Genomic DNA, 20,162 nt, shown 5'->3' with positions numbered 1-20,162 from the left:
TAGGGTTTTGATTTATATCTGTTTCAGCTTTAGTGGCAATATATAAAGGGTTATGAACATAGGTCAAATATATAGGTCAGAAGGAATTCAGGTCCTGGCTGTATTCTCTCCTGGTTCTGTGACCAAAAACAAGATGTGCAACCTCTTTGCATCTCAGTTACTTTTCTGTGTAAACTGAAGTAATAATTTCTACTTTATACAGGTGCTATGAGGTGAGGATTAATTGAGATGGCAAATGCAAAATTCCCAGTATTAAGTATGGGCCCAAATACATGATAGCCACTGTTATTTTAGCAGGAGGCAGCTACTGTCCTGCCTTCAAATGCTGGCATGGAACAGCTCATGGACCCTAAACCTATAGGTCTTATGCATTGACCAATGTGAGGCTAAGGAAAACGAAAATATATGGAACAGTAGGGTAGAGAGACGACAATGAGTCATTTCACACATGTGAAGAGGTCTTGAACAAGACCCAGCCACTTTCTAGGAGCTAATAAAGGTATCATTGGTAATAGGCAGAAAACAAGTAGTATATACGGAACAATGACCTCAAGGTCGTAGGAAGGAAGTATCTAGTTGAGCAGACTTTCCCGAGGAAAAGGTTTTAAGATGAATATCAAAAAATGGTGTACATGGGAGAAGGTGGAGAAAATGCTGCTAATGAAGTTAGACCATGTCATGAAGAGCTTTGAATCTAGGCCAAGGAATTTTTCCTTAATTCAATAAGGAATGAAGAGACATTATACTGCCACAGGGCTGTAAGTCAGGAATTAACATCTGAAGGGTGCAAGGGTATCCCAGTCCAGACAAATAGTGGATCAGAAATCCTATTCACAGGGCTGGGGATATAGCTCAGTTGGTAGAGTGCTAGCCTTGCAAGCACAAGGCTCTGGATTCCATCCCCAGCACCAAAACCAAAACAAACAAACAAAAAGAAATCCTATTTACTAGCTGACTGGTACTGCCATCAGACTTTACTGATGCTTTTAAAAGCTAATATTTAGAGACAGATATGTCTACTACAGTTTTAATATTAAATCAATTATGTGTTTTCTAACACATTTCCAAAAACTAGTTCCAAGGTGGCTGGGTCAATATTGTGACCCTCATGATATCACCCATTATTGCATATAAACTGGAGATAAAATGTGCATGAATTGACTGTGGTGAGCAAATTGTAAGGAAGGAAACAGAAGCACACAAAAATGAGAACAGGCAAACTGGACAGATCTGAATAAGATTGGTGGGTGTTGTATAATGTCAAATCCTGTTTATGATATTATAGTTTTGGAAGACATGAGTTTGGGGAGAACTGGGCAAAATGAAAAAAAGGATTTCTTTGTACCCTTTCTTTCTTTCTTTTTCTTTTTTCTTTTTTTTTTGGTACTGGGAGTTTGAACCCAGGGCCTTACCCTTGTTGGGCAACATTTTAATAGTGAACTACATTCCCAGTCTTTTGTATTATCTTTTACAACTGCATGTGCCTCTTCAATTACTTTGACATAAATTAAAATTAAAAATGCATTAGTAAAATTTACACTTTTGTAGAAAATGTGCTGCAGTGGGTAACATTCACATTACTTACTGATCCATATTTAGGAGTTCCTGGGGCATAAAACAAGCACAATTACTTATCCTGAAGCCCCAACTGGAAAAGAAAGCCAAGTGTCTAGAAGGAACGAGGTCTACAATGTAGGAATTTATATTGAAATTGAAGATTTCCTCTCCCCCAAACTTTAGACAGTTCAGTCCACCTTAAGTCAACTTTATCCATTTCTGTTTTATCAAACCAGAGTCACTATTGCCAGAAGCCATGTTAAAATAACTTTTATTATTGAAATTAACTTTCTTCACAAAGAATGGGATGCCGGGATGCCATGAAATTGCCATGCCAGATGAAGCATATGACACAGTTTAGGAGTTTTTTTTTTTTTTTTCCTGGACCCAATATTCTAAAAAGTACAACCCACATGGATAAGTGAAACATAACTTCTTGAGTGACTTGAAGACCATGTTAGCACAGGGATCATTATGAACTCTGTAATTATCCTTTTCTGCTATGCCAAAGATTCCCCTTCCCGACAGCAGGGCAGTCTTTGACTTGCGCTAGAGCCCAGAACTTTTATAAAGCAAAAGGGCGAGCGGAGGAAAATGGCAGGCTGGGAATACCGCCCGGGGTAGGCGTCCACCGCGCTCCACAGCAACAAGCTGAATTTCCAGAAAAGAACTTCTCTACACTTGCAGTCTTCCGTGAGTCCGGATCGCTCAGCCCGATAGCCAGAGCTTCTGCACCCGGAATGAGGGAAACTAAGGCACAAAAGGTACCGCGCGCGCAGCCGGGGCCTCGGCGCCCGCTTTCCGGAGGGAACCCCGGCTGCTGGAGCTCGGCGCGCGACTCCAAGCCGTCCTGCTCCCTCCGCCCCGCCCCAGCCCGGGACAAAGCCCGGAGTCCGCCCCGGGAGGGGGAGGGCGGCTCCCGCGCGCGCCCCGTTTCCCGGTGGGCGCGAGACTCCGCCCTGCTGTCCCTCCGGGGGGAGCCCGCGCCCCAACGGCAGGGCAGCCCCGCCGGGCCCGCCCCGAATCCCCATGACGTCACCGGCGGCGGCAGGCCCCGCCTCCGGCCCCGGGCGGCAGGCCGCATGACGTCACCGAGGCCCCACCCCTCCGGAGCGAGTTCGGTCCTGGCGTTCATTTCATTCCTGTCCTCATTCCGAACATTCTTAGCATCGCTCGCGCTGCGCCGCGCCGCCCGAGCCGAGCCGAGCCTCTGCAGCCGCCGCCGCGGCCCCGCCGCCCGCCGCGGGCGCCCACCAAGCACTTTGCAGACTCGCTTCCACCCTGCGGGCCAGTCCGCGCGGCGGGGCCCGGGCCCGGGGCGGCCGGTTCCGGGGACAGGCCATGCAGTGACGCCCCCCCCACCCCCCGTCCACCTTTGCCCGGAGCGCGGGCAGCAGCCAAGCGCACCCAGCCGGCCCCGGGGCAGAAGCGGTGCTAGGCAGGGGTGGGGTGGCCCGGCTCGGGGATCGGGAGCCCGGGAGGGAGCACCGAGCGGAGGACGGGGGAAGCGGCGCCGAAGTTTGCTTTGGACTCCCCGGGCGCTGCGGCGGCTCCAGTGTTCGAGGTAAGTTGGCGCGCGGGGCGGATGCAGGGGTGCGGGGCGCCGGGTGGCGGGGGGCTGGTGGCTCGTCCCGCGCGAGCGGCTCTTTCTCTGCGGGCTGTGCTTTGTGTGAACCCGTGGCGAGCCGCCGCCGGGCTCCGCACCCGCCTCCCCGCGCCCCCTCCTAGGTGAGCGGCCCGGCGCCGCTGGGCGAGTTGCCGGGACGCCAACTTGGGCCGCGCGCTGGGAGCCCGCGCGGCAACAGGCGGCCCCCGGCGGCGGCCCCGGAGGCTCCCGGCCGGCGGCGCCGCGCCCCCCACGTCCCCTCTCCAGCCGCCGGCACGCGCACACGCACACACCCTCAGGCTCTTTTCACGGTGTTCGCCGAGAAGCCAGAAGTTCGGAGCGAGCGCGGGCGGGGAGAACTGCCGTCGCCTCGGAGCCGGCCTGAGACCCCCGTGCCACCCCTAGACTGCCCCCACGGCGCCGCGGCCCCCTGAGGCCCGTCTGGGGACCGTGACGACTAGTGCTGCGGCGGGGGGCTTCGTTCCTTCTTCCCAAAGATGAAAGAGGGCACGGTCGTCTTTACCGCCTCTCCAGGACTGTTGCTGCCGCCGCCGCTTCATTGCACATTCAAGTGGAAAATTTTCAGGAGTCAGCAGAAACATTGTGTCCAAAAAAGACTGAGTCGCTGTTACCACCAAACCCAGGAGGAGACTCTCCCTGGAAAACTTCCCTTTGGTAGGAAATACTGGGGGATTTGTTTGTTTATTGGAAGAGAAATAATCCCCAGGAGGGAAAGAAAATCAGGGTACACTTTTAGCCTTTGTTCGTAGTAGCAACACTTGTTTTCAAAAGTCCAGAGGCCCGCTTTAAAGAAAGTTCAACTTCTGTGTCTTTTTTTTTTTTTTTTTTAAACAGTATATTTTTTAAGGAAAAAAAACCGAGCAACATTTTTAAGGAATCTAAAACAATGAGGGGTTTATATCTCCCTTGTCTTCCTCCCACGAAAATAAAACCTAGATCAGAATTTTCTTCGCTCTTTAATTGTCCTTCTTTTTAAAGATTTATTTAAAGTTGAATGGTGTCACTGTATAAAAATATTTATGAAACAATGAAATACCAGCCACCGGCGTTTCTCAGGAGGCTTGTTAACTTCTTAGAAGCAAGTGGCTGCCTGTGATTTGCAGAAATGAAAATTGACCTCAGCGAGCACTGGAAACAGACAGATGATGTTCCAGGAACTGGGAATGTAAAAGGCCGGGTTTAAAAACAGTGCCTGGGAGGGGAGCCCAGGTCCTGAGACATAAAGGTCTGAAAAGCCTATCAAATTTCAAAATAGTGAGAATTTTTTTTTTTTTTTTAATTGCTACAGATACAGCAAAGGGGCAGACTGTCCAGGACAACCACTTATTTCTCCCCACTTATCACCTTGATTGTTTTTGGAAGTTTGGGGTCTGATTGGGGTTTACTGAGTGCCTGCAGGTGGTTACTAGCAAGGACAAATCCTTTTCTTTAAAGTACCAGTATCATCAACTGCATTGTCAAAGCTGGGAGTGGGCTCCTTTCTCTGCAGCCTATCTTGATGGTCTCTTCAGCGAGGGGGCTTCTCTGCCAGGGTACTGTGAGGCAATGGTTGGGGAATAATCTTCAAGCTGTGCTGGGTGGTTTATCCTGTCACTGTTGGATTTGGGTCCAAGCACTACTGAATGCTTTATAAGGGCCAGACTTAGGTTCAACTTTAGTAAGAATCTTTCCTCTTTAGAAGGAAATAGTAGAACTAATTACAAAGTGACTCCAGAAAGACAAATGGGTTTTGTTGAACCTTTGTCAACAATAAGGTTTTGAATTTTTGATTATTTTGGGGAGAAAGGCTTATTTTTCTAATCTCACTATTTCCATAAATGGTCACAGATATTTTTGTTTAGTATTTCTTTGTGTGTGCAACTCTGTGTTGAGCTCTTAGGTTTCAGGTTTTTAACAGAGTTTACAATTCTTTTATTTGTTGTTGGTATTAAAAAATGAACTGATAAGCTGTATCCATTACTGGTTTTTGCTGATGTGCCAAGGTAGACCATTTTACATTTACTTTAATGACAAGTATTATTTGATCTGCAGTTTTAGGGAAATACTAGAATACTTTTTACTTTTCAAAATGACTTTGAACAAAACTGACATGACACTTTGATTTGGATAAAAGAGTAAAAAAAATTATAGGAAAGAATCTGTGTAGATTCCTTTTCTGTGTGATCTTTATAAATAAACTTTAGGGGATATGTCAGATTATTAGTTTTTTTTTTTTTTAAATTTCCCCCCCAAAACCCCAGGACTCACCAAAGATGAATAGATAATAAGATTTAATTTGAAGGAGGACATCCTAGCTTAGTTTGCGCCAGGCTGAAACGCATCTCTCACTGAGAAGCTCTGCCTTGCACTGTGGGACAGTGTGTGCCTAGGTCCCAGCAGCAAACTAATTACACATGAGGGTGGGCTTGGGAGGGTAGACTGGGGAGGCAGCTTCCTCCTCCTCTCCTCATTTCCTCCCGCCATTTGCTGAATACAGCAGGAATTATATATCCATATACTTATTTTGGAAGCTGGTGTCCCCTTCTATTTAAGAAGAAGACACATAAGCCATGAAGAAAAAATGTTTTGAGTTTTTTTCTGCCTGAGCTCCAGCAATTTACAAACAGTTTTGAGTTTGTTGTTTCTGACTACAGAGCAGCAAGTAGAAGAGGGCTTTTTTTTTTTTTTTTTTTTTTTTTAAATGGGAAAAATTGGGAGACATATACTTGTAGTGAATCATTTGGGTCTAGATCATACTTGTTGTCATATTTTCAGTAGAAAAGTGTGTAACATGAATAGTTAAGAGAATGTAGATCCAAAATATCAGATGGGCCTTTGAAGAAATGAGCTGTGCCATTAACAGCATTAGCAGGTTGCTTCCTTAAGAAATGGATTGCTCTCTCATATATGGCGGTCATACGAGAGCCTGTACATTTGTAAGATTAGTTTTCTCTCCAATCTCATGTGTTGTTATGTGTTAATTGTGAGCATAATTATACTGCTTGCAAATGGAAATTGTGATGCCTTATCACTCATACAAATAACTGTATGACCCGGTGAACTTTAAAAAATGGTCATATTCATGCATAGATTGTAGGTTGATAACACTATTAAGCTTTTATTTTGGCATTTTATTCTGTTCCCAATAAAGAAATTAGGAAAAAAGAAAAAAAAATAGATGTGTATGTGTGTGTATTTCTGAGCTAAAACTGTGTGTAATCTGTTTTGTGATAAAACTTTTAGGGTCTGTTTTCTCCAAAGGATTAAAAATACTGGCTAAAGCAAGTGTCCAGCTTTCTCTGTAAAACTGTGAAAAAAAAAATCAGTCATTCTTTCTGTTAATGCAGGCATTACAGTTTGCCTTTGGAGTTCAGTGACTGGAACTGCAGCCTGTTAATGTCCTACTTCTGAACTCAGCAAGAAAAATATATTGTAAGCTTATCCCCCTTTGACAAACTTGGGCTCTGCTGTTGGGCTGCTTGGGGACTGATGGCTGGCATAATCTTTTATAGCTGCATAGTGCTTTTTCTTATTTTATCTGTTGAAGGTACAGATCACCTTGTGGTATTTAAATAAGATTCTAAATCATGTTTGAACAGTACCTGTGATATATTTTCTTCTTTCAGATTCATCAAGGTGATAAAATCAAGCATTTCAGGTCTATCCTAGCCCTGAATGTTTCGGGGTTGGGTTTTTTGACAGATACCTAATTTAGACCCTGTTGAATTGCAATCACTGTATACATCTGAAACTAGGAAACTTTATGGGCCTTCTCTCTTTTGGGATGGTTTGTGTAATGCTAGAACATTTGGATCTAAAATTTTGGAGTATTTTTGTGTGGATTTTTAAAATCTTATTTAAAAATTGTCAACTATTGCTAGTCCTCAATCTGTAAGATTCTCTTTACAAACTTCCTTAACTTTATACCATACTTGAGTTTGGGATTGACATTCAACCATTCAAAAAAAAAATCCTTTTTTTTTTTTTTTTTTTTCCAGAAATGATCAGGTTTTGTAATGTACAGGAAATATATGAAATATGTATTTTAACGAGTTCAAACAAATGGGGTTCTCTGTTGAAGGGGGTGCAGGGTTTCAGGACAGGTTTCCTACGGGGTGGGTTACTCTCAGCTCTTAAGTTCTTTTGTCTACTGGCTTTTGAAATAGTTGGGAGGATTCTTAAAAAATGGTTTCCAGTCTGGGAGTCCTGGGTGATGGAAGTACACTGGTCTATCTTCTGAATTGGACAGTAGTGATGGGGTTCCTCCCAAGAGACCTGTTTTTTCTATTTTTGTGACAGGCCAAGGGAAGGCTGGGATCCACTCCCCCCCACTCCATTTAAAACCATTTTACTATCCTGATATGATGGTTTTTTACCATTTTTTCATGATTCATATTAGTTTTAAAGGTTCTATCCAAGTATTTCATTAGCGTTTTTAAAATGGGTAGGAATAGGGCCCTGGAAAATGAATTTCAAAGAAAAAGCTGATGAACAGATTAAGCATCTGTTATCTCCAGTGGGAAATTCTGCTTGCTTTTAGGCATCTGACAGGTTTAGATGTGTGGGTAAGGTGACTGCCACACTATTGACTAGGGGTATACAACTATAATGAGTACTGTTGTTTTTACTGATACATAAACCGAAAAACTGCTGCTAATGGTGGGAAATGTTAATTATGTGAGAACATATTGAACTTATATACTCTGGCATGAACTTTTAAAAAAAATGCATCAACCGTGCTTTTGTTTTTTTTTTTTTCTTTTTCTTTCTTTCTTTTTTTTTATAGGCACAGCTTTCTAATTATCATAATTCAGTTCAGCTCTGTTCTTGGATGGAGTTCAAGTGCAATCTCAATTTAACTTGAAAGGATATATATATATTTTTTTAGCTGAGAATGTTTAAGAAAATTTGAAAAGTTCATCCAAGAATGTTGTCTGCTTAGGTGTGGATAACTTGGGCAAAATGAAATGAGTATCTTGCACTGTAATAGTTCTGGAGCTCTGAATATTAAGAAATTGTTTGCCTCTTTTTGATTTGCACTTTATCCAAATCTGCATTTTGTGCATTTTTTTACATAACCTGATGCTACAGCTTCTCAGTTCTCTTTAAAAGCCAGTGTCTTTCTCTAATAGTGAATAGATAAATGAACATTTTATCAGTATTTGCAAAGATAAGCCTTTAAGAGAATTGAGAGAAAGAAGTGCAGAATTCTTATGAATTCATTTGACCAAAAAAAAAAAAAAAATCACGGTCAATCTTTTACACCAACCAAGCCTGTGGAAGGTGATAAATAGCCTTATCTGTTCTTTACTCTGTGACTTGATGGCATTTCATGAAGGGAGTTGTTTTTGACAACATTCCTTCCAGTGCCAGATGATCCTTTACTTTTTCTGTGATCTGAACCTCTTTTCAAAGAAAAAAAAAGTTGATGAAACCTAAGTGCCAAATCCTCTGGGAAATCAATTTTAATTGTAAGAAAGAACAACTGAGATGGACCCTCCGACTTTCAGCCAGTCTGACTCCGGCTGCCGAAATGCAAAGAGAGCCCGCGGAAGCCAAATGACTTCATTTGCTCTGGCACTTAAGAACCGAATTCACTTCCATGGTGGTGAAATAAAAGGAGCCAAGTGTTTTAAATAGCCACTCCCCGAGGCCCGCCCGCCTGAGTGTTTTGAGAAAAGCGCATTGTCTGCTTGCTGCTCTAGCTGGGAGACTGCCTGGCTCGCCCTCCCCTACCGGGCAGCTCCATTTCTGAAGTTGACATCTGGCTTCCTCTCTGTTCACCTGATCTGTCCCCACACATGTGCACACACGCAGTGGGCACACACTCATTACGCAGGTAATGCAGATTTTTGACACTGAATGTGTGTATGTGTGTTTCCAGTCCCTACCAGGACAGGGGGAAGCATGAAGCTTAATGGCACAAAATAAAATGTAAACACAGTGGCTGCCCCACATGCCGCCGCTGCTGGGTTTCTGTCCGATGGTGCTTTCTGTGTAGGCGTGCCTATTGTTGTGGCAGCAACAGGCAGCAGAAGTTGGGGCACCATATGGCGGATGTGGGCCTCAGATAAGCTGTCTGGTAATTTAGCTTATCAATAGCATTTTGATATGCTTCGTTTTCAGATCACCCAACACGGGGGATGGGGGTGTCTTGGGGGTTACTGATTCTGAAAACCATTGTGAGCGGATGCTTCCTTTGGAGGAATCTCTTTCAGTCCTTTCTTCTTCGCTGCCTTTTCATCTCCAAAGCCTTTGAGAGACAATGCTAGTTAGAGTCAAAAAGAGAGCCCTATCAGCCGAGGAGACCATCAGCCCCATCCTGAAATAGTCCTCAGGTATTGAGAGAAAAACAGAAAATAGGCTACTGAATTTCATATTGGCAGAAGTAAGAAATTCCCTTAATTCAAAGTTGGCTTTTGTTTTAAATATCAAAGAATTAAAGTCAGTATATTGTACTTTTGTATTCTGATAAAAAGTTTCAATTTTTTTTAAGAATTCAGAATATGTTCCTAATTCTCTTTCATCTTTAAATTTTACCTTAATCATAGAATGCAAACGTGATCCACATCTTTATGTAACTTGAAAATCTATGCCATCTGTGATTTGGAGGCAAGAAACAGCTTCTTTGAATGACCAGAAATTGTTGAGTGGGAGAACACCTCTGGCACACTACCCTCGTGTCCAATAATGCTGAACCCAAATCATAATCCCTCTCACCGATGAAAGGGGAATCTCGATGGAGCTGAAACCAGCTCTGGGATTCTGTGCACCAAAGGTGGTGATACTCATGATCATGTGCTGATCAGCCAAGTAAATCTCCTTCATCAAATACTTGTGACCTGGAAATGTGCCAGGAAGCTGGGATGAGACTGTATGTCCCTCTCCCAGCACTTCCATGCCTGCGTGCTCTCACCTGTTCTCACATTTTGACATTTGGGTTTGTAATTCACTCTACACAGATTTTTTTACACAGTGAATTCAGGATGGTTCAGCTTTAGATCCAGGTGACCCTTTTTCTACTCCTGTCACCTACAGCCTGGACACCACTACCAGTGGAGACTTAGGAGGGGTTAGGTGGGTGCACTGTTAGTATATTCCAAAAAATCCCCATGATAGCATCTGCTCTTGGTAGAGATCCACTGTTCTAAATAATCATTCTAATTTTTATGCTGTGTTCAAGTTAGATTAAGTTTAACCGCTATTCCTAGGCGGATATATGTGTTTTCAGTTAGTTGTGAGGTGGTGACCTAGGAAGTGGAAGTCACTAAGATATTCTTGGTTGGTTTCAAAAGTAAGGCTGCACAAGAATAAAGTCTCACCTTTCCATGCAGGAAAAGCAATAAAATGAACCCAAACCACCTTCTCTGGGCCTGGCACTCACCTGTTACTCTTGGCAGTGCAACCGTTGTTTCCAGATGTGATTACAGCTGTGTGAGTCAGACCTCCTAGTGAGGGGTTTGAGGACCAAGCTCTGTTCTGGCTGCACACCACCCCCATAGTGGGTTTTGAGTAGTGGGGATTCTCCTAGAGCCCCCCTCCCCCCCACGGCATCCCTGGACACTGGTGAGTGAAGGGAAAAGAAGAGTGATCCTAATACCCATATCAACACACCTGTGGATAAAAGAGCTTACTTCTCTCTTCCTTTCACTCTGGACACTTCAGAATCTAGATTATCTGATTTCATGAAGCTACTACTTGCCACTGGACATTTAAACATTTTCTGGTGCTACTTTTTGCTAGGGATTTGGTGATCAGGAGAAGGTAGCCAACGAATGGTGATCTGTAAAACACTTCTGCCCCTGCAGAGTTTATAGATCAGCAAGGAAACAGGCATGTAAAGTGGTAATCATGATTTAGTGGGGGTATTACGTACATCTTACTTCATGAGGGTTTTGGATGTTTTGGATATTTTTGGTACTGGTGATCGAACCTAGGGCCTTGCACATGGTAATCACATATTCTTAACACTGAGCCACATCCCCAGCCCAAGGGGCATGTTTTTTACATACTTGAACATTTTTGAAACTGGATGTGTTGAACCATCATGACTGGCCAGGTGGTCATGACCTTTGATGTGATTATCCAAGCCTGTAGAATGAGTGCTATCCAACCTGTAGAATGAGTGCTTCCGGAGGAAGAAAACCCCAAAGTCAGTACCGGGCACACTCATGTCATTGAAGGTGATGTTGTGTGAGAAAGTGTGGATGTTCATCACTGAGTGAAATTGTTTTGGGTATATCCTACTCAATTTATTTAGCTTACAATTTCCTTTTTATATATGCACAAAGATAGACAAAGGGTAAAAATTTCAGTATGTATAAACTACTATTTCTAAATTGTAAGGAAGCAATCTGGCATCGTTTTTTTTTTTTTTTTCCCCCCCAACTGTATGTCTTAGAAGTAAAATCAAGCTGCATTTTAAGTTGAGTGGTGTCTTAGGGTTGGTCAAGTGCTGATGAAACACATTTGTGTCCCTAGCCAAAAAGGACCTGGGAGATTATACGCTATGATAATGGTTGCTTTGAGGGAGTGGAATGGTGTAGGCTTTCATTTTTTTACATGTTTGTACTTTTTAGTAGCATGCATATCTTTTCGTAATATCGTCATAAAGGGGTAAAAGCTCTGTGGGGCAAGTGCTCATGATATATCAAAAGAACTGTGTTGCTCAGGGGTGGGACTAAGGAAAGCTTTGCAGAGGAAGTCATGTTGGAACTTTGAAAGAAGAGGTTTCATCTATCTGTCTATCTATCTATCTGATGCCATTTTGGGAGTGGAGTGAGACTCAGTTGTTAAAAAAAAAAAACAAAACCAACCCCAACTATATTCTGAGTAATAAACTCAGTCCTCAGATGTCGATAAAGAAGGTTATTGCCAAAAACAGGCTAATATAGATTTGAAACTTGGCTGTGAGCAATTAATTGAAAAGCAATTAATTGAAAGGATGGAGGGAATGGTTGACATGAAGGGTGGGATGTGTCCTGATTTTGGTTTGGGCAAAGTAGGCAGGATAGTATGGGTTTGCCAACAGATTTGCAATTGGCTATGCTTTGGGCTCATTCTGGGCTCAACCACTTGCTAGTGTGACCTTGGATAGATTGCTTCCTTTCTTCAAGCTTCAGTGTTCCCATCTACATTCATTCATTCAATCAGTCATCACTCAATCAACCAATCTTTCTCTTTTCTTTTCTTCCCCCCCCCTTCTCTTTTTTTCTTTTTCCCTCCCCCACCTCCTTTGTACTGGCTATTGGTTTTACCACTGACCTACATCCCCACCCTTTTAATAATTTATTTTAAGACAAGGTCTCACTGAGTTGCTGAGGCACTCACTGAGTAGCTGAGGCTGGCCTTAAACTTGGAATCCTCCTGCCTCAGCCTCCAGAGTTGCTGGGATTATAGATTTCAGTAGAGTGCTTACTGTATATTGGATATATGGTGTAAGTGGATAGTAACTGCATACCAGATCTTTAAGGATTTCCTGCTGAGTCAGCCTGGACTGTGACTCTGGAGGAACAATCAAGACTGAGGCATTTGTAGAAGAGCCTGGCTTCTGGTCTCAGGCAAATGGATTGAAATCCAGGAAAGGTTGGGGCAATCCCAAAAGTCCCTTGACCCTTCATTGCTTTGAACCATACTTCCCTCATGCAGTAAGTGGAGGAAATCCATCAGCAAATACACAATATTTGAGGCTATTCCTTGCCAAATGGTAGTAATGAATTAAATGGAAATGCTTCAAAAAAGTAGGTACATGGTACAGCTTTATCTGTCCAGTAGAAGACCCTTTTATCTGGTTCTGTGTGTTCTTTTCTATGGCGATGGCTGGGACTCAGACATTGCTGAGGGCATTGGTCGCCCACTTCAGGTGACCGAAAGGAAAGTGCCACCCTCCTGCCTTTGCTGCCCTCATGGCACCTGAGCTCCTGCTAAAAGGCAGCCTGCTGAGTGAGCCCGCATGCCTTTGGTTTCCTAATCCAGAAAGTGGGGATGACGTTGTGGACTTTGGGGAGTTGCAGTCAAGTTTAGATAAGTGCTAGCTCTGCAGGCTGGAGTGGCAGCTGTGCCACTGTTACAACCTAGCCGGTCCTGTTCCTCCAAGGACTCCAAACTCTGTAATTAAATCATTGTCCTTTCATAAGACTTCCTTTCTCTGGGCCTTAAATATGATTCCGATGATCATTCACCCTTGGGTGTGAGGGAATGGTAGCTCTTCTTTTTCCACCAGTGCATTTGCGTATTTAAAAGGCTGTTTACTAACCCCAGTGGAGTGTGTAACTCCAGGTAAGTCCTGGGGAAGTGACCTGGATCCAAGAAAGCTTGTGGGTGGAAACTAGAGTTTTCAGTCAGCTGCTCTGAGCTGGTCCTGCTTAGCTGATTCCCAGCTACACCACTTCAGGGTGTGTCCATGTCCTGTGTGTTTAGACCCTGGCCATTTCCATGACTGTCTGAGCAGTGAAGATTGCTTTGTGTGAGCTTGGGCGAGGGACCACCCACATTTTATTGACTTATTTTCCTGTTGCTCAAGCAGCTGTCCAGAAGGGTGGTTTACTCTGATTTCCCATTCTTTTTTGGTACTGGGGATTGAACCCTAGGGCACCCAACCACCGAGGCCACATCCCCAGCCCTTTCTGTATTTTATTTAGAGACGGGTCTCACTGGGTTGCTTAGGGCCTTTCTAAGTTGCCGAGGCTGAACTCGGGATCCTCCTGCCTCAGCCTCCCTAGCCTCTGGGATTACAGGCCTGTGCCACTGTGCCTGGCACTGATTTCCCATTCTTAAAGTTAAAACAAAAAATTGTGGGATATGAGGCCGCCTGGTTGATAAGAGGTTTTAGAGGTAGCAGATTGACAGCTGACAAAACATTTAAAAACAGATTCACAGCCTGTGAACCTCTAGGAAGCCACTACATTGTATGTTTTAAAAGGGTAACTTTTATGACATATGAATTCCATCTTATAAAAAATAAAATACTGAATCTGGTTCTCACCCCATACTACCTTTCACTGTGCCTGCCATGGTAACCCCGCCTTCCCCATGCCTGGGTCTTTTAAAAAAAAAATTTGGTCGCCAGGTGATTAAGATTGATGTGCAGACCTAATGAGAAGAGCTTGCGTTTCTGTTAGTTTGCTGGGTTTAATGAGGACATAGGGAAACACATAGTTCCTTTCAAAGATACCCATTAGAAGTGTTTAAAATTGAAGAATCTTTTCCCAAGTTTCAGTGATGTGGAGTGACTGGCTTCCAAATGATGAACACTTGTGGCTTATTATGCTTTAAATAGTCCAAGAACTTAAGTCATGAAGGAGAAACCAGGAGATGAGGGGAGGATCAGGAAGGCACCGGAGGCCACAAATAAGTTGTTGCATCTGAATTGTAAATTGATTTAAGATGGAGAAAGGAACCCCTGAATCAGGTAAATTTATACCTCGAATTTCAGGCTCTCTTCTGTCCAGCTTCTTCTTTCTTTGTTAATTATTATTATTATCATTATTATTATTTTGGTACTGGGGATTGAACCCAGGGTTGCTTAACCACTGAGCCACATCCCCAGCCCTTTTTGTATTTTATTTTGAGACAGGGTCTCACTAGGTTGCTTAGGGCCTCCCTAAGTTCCTGAGGCTGGCTTTGAACTTGCCATCCTCCTGCCTCAGCCTCCTGATCCTCTGTGATTATAGGAGTGTTAGGAGTGGGCCACTGTGTCTGGCTTCAGTGTTTTTTTTTTTTTTTTGGTACCAAGGTACCAAAGATTAAATCCCACCCCTTTTTAAAATATGTTATTTAGAGACGGTGTCTTCTGAGTTGCTTAGGGCCTTGCTAAATTGCTGAGGCTGATTTTGAACTTGCGATCCTCCTGCCTCAGCCTCCCAAGCCGCTGGGATTACAGGTGTGTGCCATTGTGCCTGGCCAGTTTTTTCTTAACATGAACTTGGTCTTTCTTGTGTCGTCCTGCCAGATCCTGACTGCCTTCCTGTAATAGCCATTTGTATCTGCTTTGTCCATTTGTATTTCCTGAAGGTTGTCCTTTATCCTTCCTCCTACCTGTGTGCTGGTTACAGCCCTGGTTTATGCTGCTTGTCTTGGCAGAATCCTTTATTGCACCCTCTTTTACTTTCCAAATGCTGCAGTTTGGATGATATGTTATATGGTCATTCTAATGGGAAATTGGCCGACTCCCTTTCATTAAGCAGAGTAGAGAGAAAATTTGGGGCAGGAGGTATTTGTGGGCATCCTGGTATTGAGCTCAGGACAGTATGATTCTTGAAGGATTGTCCCAGGCTCTTTCTGAGCCAGAACTACAATAGAGGGGAAATTTAGAAAACATTGTTTCCTACAGACGGTGTTAGTTTCAGCCAAATGGCTTCAAATCCTGTGTTAGGCTGTGGATCAATTCATAAGGATTTAAATAAAAGAAAAGTTTCTCATCATTCATCGGAGTGATTCAGCCTTGGTTCATTTCCTTTTAGACCAGCATAGTTTAATTTAGAAGTTTTTTTTTTTTTTTTTTCCCTCCCAGTTGAGTTCAGAAAGGTTTGTACTTTGCAGAGGGTGTGTGGTGGTGGGGGTGGGGTGTTCCTAGGTTTCAAACTCACCTTCCTCTGTTCCTTTGGAGTTGGTGTCCTGATGTCCTAAGGTGAACTTAAATATATAGAGTAGGGAAAATCAGGCGGAAAGTTGGAAATTATGAAAGACATTTTTAGTTCTTTGCCCCATACCAAAAGTAATTGGGGTGACACTGCTCAATTCCTGGTGGTCCTTTTGACAGCACTATTTGGTTATTTAATCTTGTGCTTTAGACAACAACTTTGGGCAGGAGCAGAGGTGTTCAGTCCAGTAGATTAACTCTCAAGTCCTGCTGACCCAGCAGCTTTCAGACAGCCTTTGAGAGCTCCTTGCTGCGGCTCTGTCAGGAGAGGGCACTGAGGCCATTCAGGTGCTGGCATCCTGATGCCTCCTACAGCTGGTGTGCTAGGAAGGCCTGGCTGGGGCCATTGATTCCCCTGATCTTGGGCAAGTGTGATTTTTTTTTTTTTTTTTTTTTTTTTTTTTTGGTGGAGCTGGGGATAGAACTCAAGACCTCACATGTGCTAGGCAAGTGCTCTTCCACTGAGCCACGTCCCCAGTCTGGTGGGCAAGTGTCCTAAAACATTTTGTTTCCTTTCTGGGAAGGTGATGCTGCACTCTAGCTGCTTTTGTGCTGTGCTTTGGATTATTAGATAAAATGTGTGAGCCTAGAAGCCCTTGGGCAGAAAGGTCCTGGAGAACTCTGCTATTAGATTTGTGTCATTCCTTCCATAAACCCCCAGGTTTCCCTCCCAAAGCATTTGTGGAGGAGGAGCAGCACTGCTGAATTCACTCTATAACTCTGTTTCTAGTTGTGCTAATTCCTGGCCTCCAGTGGGAGAATTTGGATAGAAAAGGAAAGTTGACAGGCTAGGTTCTTTCTTATGCAAATTCTTCCGCATTGATTCATTTAAGCTAAATAACTCCATTTGTAATTGAGGAAAGCAAAGCTCAGAGAGGCTTAGTAAACTGACAGAGAGCACACAGCTAGTTTATGACTGTCAGAATTTGAAACATCTTCCTATGTCTGTGGCTCCATAGCCATCAGACTAACAAAGGACGGCACATTAAGTCACCTATCAGATTTCATTGTGGCATTTGAATGAGTTAAGGTAGATTATGATGTTGAAACAAATCCTCTGGGTGGATTTGCCCAGGAAGAGGGGAATGTTATCTGGGCAGCCCATTTTACTCTATCTTCAATAAAAACACGTGGCTAAGATAGTAAAAAGTTGGGTGTGACCTGTTGAACCTTTCTTTTGTCTTGTAGGGAAAGGGCAAAGGTCAACTCTCCCTTTTGATTTCAGTTCTGTGTGGGACCCAGTGCCCCTCACTCCCTGACAGGTTACACTAGCCTTTGAAAATGAGAGGGTGGGATATTGGGGGCTGGCTTGGTGCAGACCCCTGCACAGGCGTGCGCATGCATGTGGGTACATGTGTGTTGGGGGATGGGGGCTGGTGTGGTCTTGTCTGGGAAGCTGGAGGCAGGCCTGCCGGTCCATCTGGTTTTGCTTTGGAATGTGCTTTGTTGGCAGTCTGTCAGAAGAAGTTAGCCCCCTTCACCACCTGAAGGCCCAATGTGGAAATGTGGAAATGGCTGGGGCTGGGGGGCAGATGATAATGGGAGTGTTTAGGAAGGAATCTTTGAGATGGGTGGGTGTGTCTCCTCCCCACCCAGATGATTGCTGGAAAATTTATCTTAACCTGTAATATGTGATACTAGTGGGCAGGGGGCAGTAATCAGGCCTCTGAAAAGACAAGGGCTTTGGAAATGGGGTGGGCAGTAGGGTTGACACCCTTCTTGGCATCTTGGTTGATTTTTAATGGAAGGGCTCTCTTTTTCTCCTGGCCCCTTCCTTCTGGTTTCTGTGGGCCAGAAATTGTAGGGGTTCCCTCATTGACATTTGCTAGGACCGTGTCCTTGTCCTCCTTCACCTTCTTGGTTATCTCTCTTGTATTTCCATATATGTTTTTTGGGGGGGTACTAGAGATTGAACTCAGGGACACTCAACCGTTAAGCTACATTTTTTTTTTTTTTTTTTAAGAGACAGGGTCTCACTGAGTTGCTTAGGGCCTCGCTCTTGCTGAGACTGGCTTTGAATCCGCCATCCTCCTGCCTCACTCAGCCTTCCAAGCCTAGGGGATTACAGGCGTGTGCCACCTTGCCGCCCTCCATATTACTTTTAGGTGCTTCCATTCATGACTGGTTCGTTTTTGCCCTTTTGAGGTCTCTTTCGTGATGAATGTATTTAGCAAAGTGGTCTAAAATCGTAGCTTTGCCTTCAGATATTGTGGTTCGAACATAGTTCTGCTTATTAGCTGTGATCCAACCTGGGTAAGGCAGATGCTCTCTCTAGGCCTCAATTTCCTCATTGGCAAAGTGGAAAAATCGGTAGGACCCATCTGGGTGTGTGTTTCAGTGAAGCCTCGTGGCTGGCCCACAGAGAGCCTCTCCGTCTCCAGCCCATTCAGAAGGTGGCTCCCACCACTTCTAGCTCAGGGAGCAAGCAGTGTGCAGATGTGTTTCTCCTTTGGCTCTGATTTTAAGCATTTCCCAGCTTCTTCTCAGGCTGGAATTCCTACTTTGTTGTTTTTCTCTCTCTCTTCAGGCAGTTTCTCTTTTGCTTTCATATTTTCTGTTGTCTCTCCTCCCCTACCCCAAACACACACACACACTGGCCCTCTGTTTCAAGCCCTCTCTTTTCTCCCTTTTAGTTCTTAGGGACTCTGCTCCTGCAGTTTTACCCTAGGTTTCACCAAAAATGGTCATCAGAAAAGCACCACTTCTCCATTCTGTTCTCTCTCAATGCTGGATGGAAGCTTTTGACTTACAGAGTTTCTGGCACTCTGAGCAGAGTTTTGCTATTTTGAAAAGACATAACTCATTCTGATTCTCATTGAGCTCATGGACCTGTGGAATTACATTTCCTTCATTTGACTTATCCCTGAACCTTGGCAACCTCATTAGTACCTGTAAAATGGACATAAGTGTTGCCTTCCTTGCGGCTCTAGTGAGATTGAATGAGAGTGAGTATAATACTTGGTTGAGAAGCCAGTGTCTCATGAATGTCAGCTGCTGATTGTGATTAGGGTTGTGATTACTGTCACCCAGTAGCTGAGGACAGGAGCGGGCAGATACCTCTTCATTGCATTGTTCTCTTTGAAGGAGGGGGACAAGAATAGTCTTTTGAAAGAGAAGAAAGTTCAGAGGCTGAGGCTCAGGGGTAGAGCGCTTGCCTAGTACATGTGAGGCACTGGGTTCAGTTCTCAGCACTACATAAATATAAACAAATACAATAAAGGTATTAAAAAATACAATAACATTTAAGAAAAGAAAGTTCAGAGCTTAATTCAACTAGTATTTACTGAAACAGATGTGGTGAAAATGGCCCCAGTACTCAATCAACAATATAAAGATTTTCAGTTTTTGTAATGGGAAAATTTATAGTCGAGATTAATCGACCCAGGGACCATGACCACCCAGCAGCACACCAGCTCCTGGCCATGCTGGTACTTCCAGAACCCCGGCTTCTTTCCCACCAGATTGTTTCGAAGTAATTCTAGATGTCACAGTGCTTTAGCTTTCAGTACGTCTTTCAGATTTGTGGCTGATTTTTAAAAAAAACACCAACTACAATTTCATTGTCGTACCAGCACTTCAGTTCCTTGATATCAGAGATCTAGTAACTGTTTTGATTTCCTTGATTGTCTCATAAATATTTTCTCATAGTTGGTTTGTTCAAATGAGGGTCCAGATGAGATCAACAGGTTATGCTTGGTTGCTGTATTTCTTAAAACACTCTACAGATATTCTCCCTTGTAATTGATTGCTTGCCTTGTTTTCGGAAGAGTCCCTTCATTCTGAACTGGCCCTTGCCAGCCTTGGCGCTGCATGCCCTTCATTCTGGATTTTGCAGGTGCATCCCCACGGTGCCGTTTCTCGTGTTGTCATCTACTGCAGGTCCAGTAGATGGGAATTTAGATCTGGAAGCTTCATCTAATTCAGGCGTATTTATTTACTTTTTTCAGGAGGCACAAAATGTCCATTGTGTCTCTCTTTGTGAAGGAGTTTGATGCCTTGTTTGATGAACTCTGCCCCTGTGTATTGTATCATGTAGGCTTTGCAAATTGATGGTATTATAGTTCTTTTTATTAGCTAGAATACTTTCATATAGAGAGGAACTTTCATCAAGTATTTGGTGAGCCTGACATAGAATTTGTACACGAAAGGCAGGTTTTTTTGTTTTTTTTTTTTTCCTTTTGGATCTACCATTATGCAATTATGGATTTTAAATTATTGGGTATGTTTGAGTCATTCTAGTTCCTCCTCCCATTGATGCTCTGGTGGTCTCATTTTGGCCAATAAAAGTTTCTTTAGTTGGCTCCTGTGTCCTTTGGATGTGACCCTTTTGTCTTTGATGCTTTTTTTTTTTTTTTTGAT

General features: G+C 43.7%; 1 protein-coding gene across 10 annotated transcripts in view; it reads left to right on the top strand.

Annotated features, from left to right (window-relative positions):
* Window positions 1-2,199: 2,199 nt before the first annotated feature.
* Window positions 2,200-20,162, top strand: part of Tead1 (TEA domain transcription factor 1) — a 258,279-nt gene continuing 240,316 nt past the window's right edge. For 2 of the 10 annotated variants that reach the window (XM_058576904.1, XM_058576903.1), the window contains exon 1: window positions 2,202-2,321. In XM_058576904.1, coding sequence (XP_058432887.1) covers window positions 2,298-2,321 — 24 coding nt within the window. In that variant the 5' untranslated portion in view covers window positions 2,202-2,297. Of the gene's footprint in view, window positions 2,322-2,774; window positions 3,122-3,408; window positions 3,839-20,162 lie in introns of those variants that run through there. The other 8 variants (XM_046437990.2, XM_058576901.1, XM_058576902.1 and 5 more) reach the window with 8 other exon arrangements.

Source organism: Marmota monax, unplaced genomic scaffold (assembly GCF_021218885.2).
Source record: "Marmota monax isolate L192 unplaced genomic scaffold, Marmota_monax_Labrador192_F-V1.1 WCK01_AAM20220418_F8-fsc00061, whole genome shotgun sequence".
Classification (NCBI taxonomy): domain Eukaryota; kingdom Metazoa; phylum Chordata; class Mammalia; order Rodentia; family Sciuridae; genus Marmota; species Marmota monax.
This window is presented reverse-complemented; position numbering and strand designations above follow the sequence as displayed.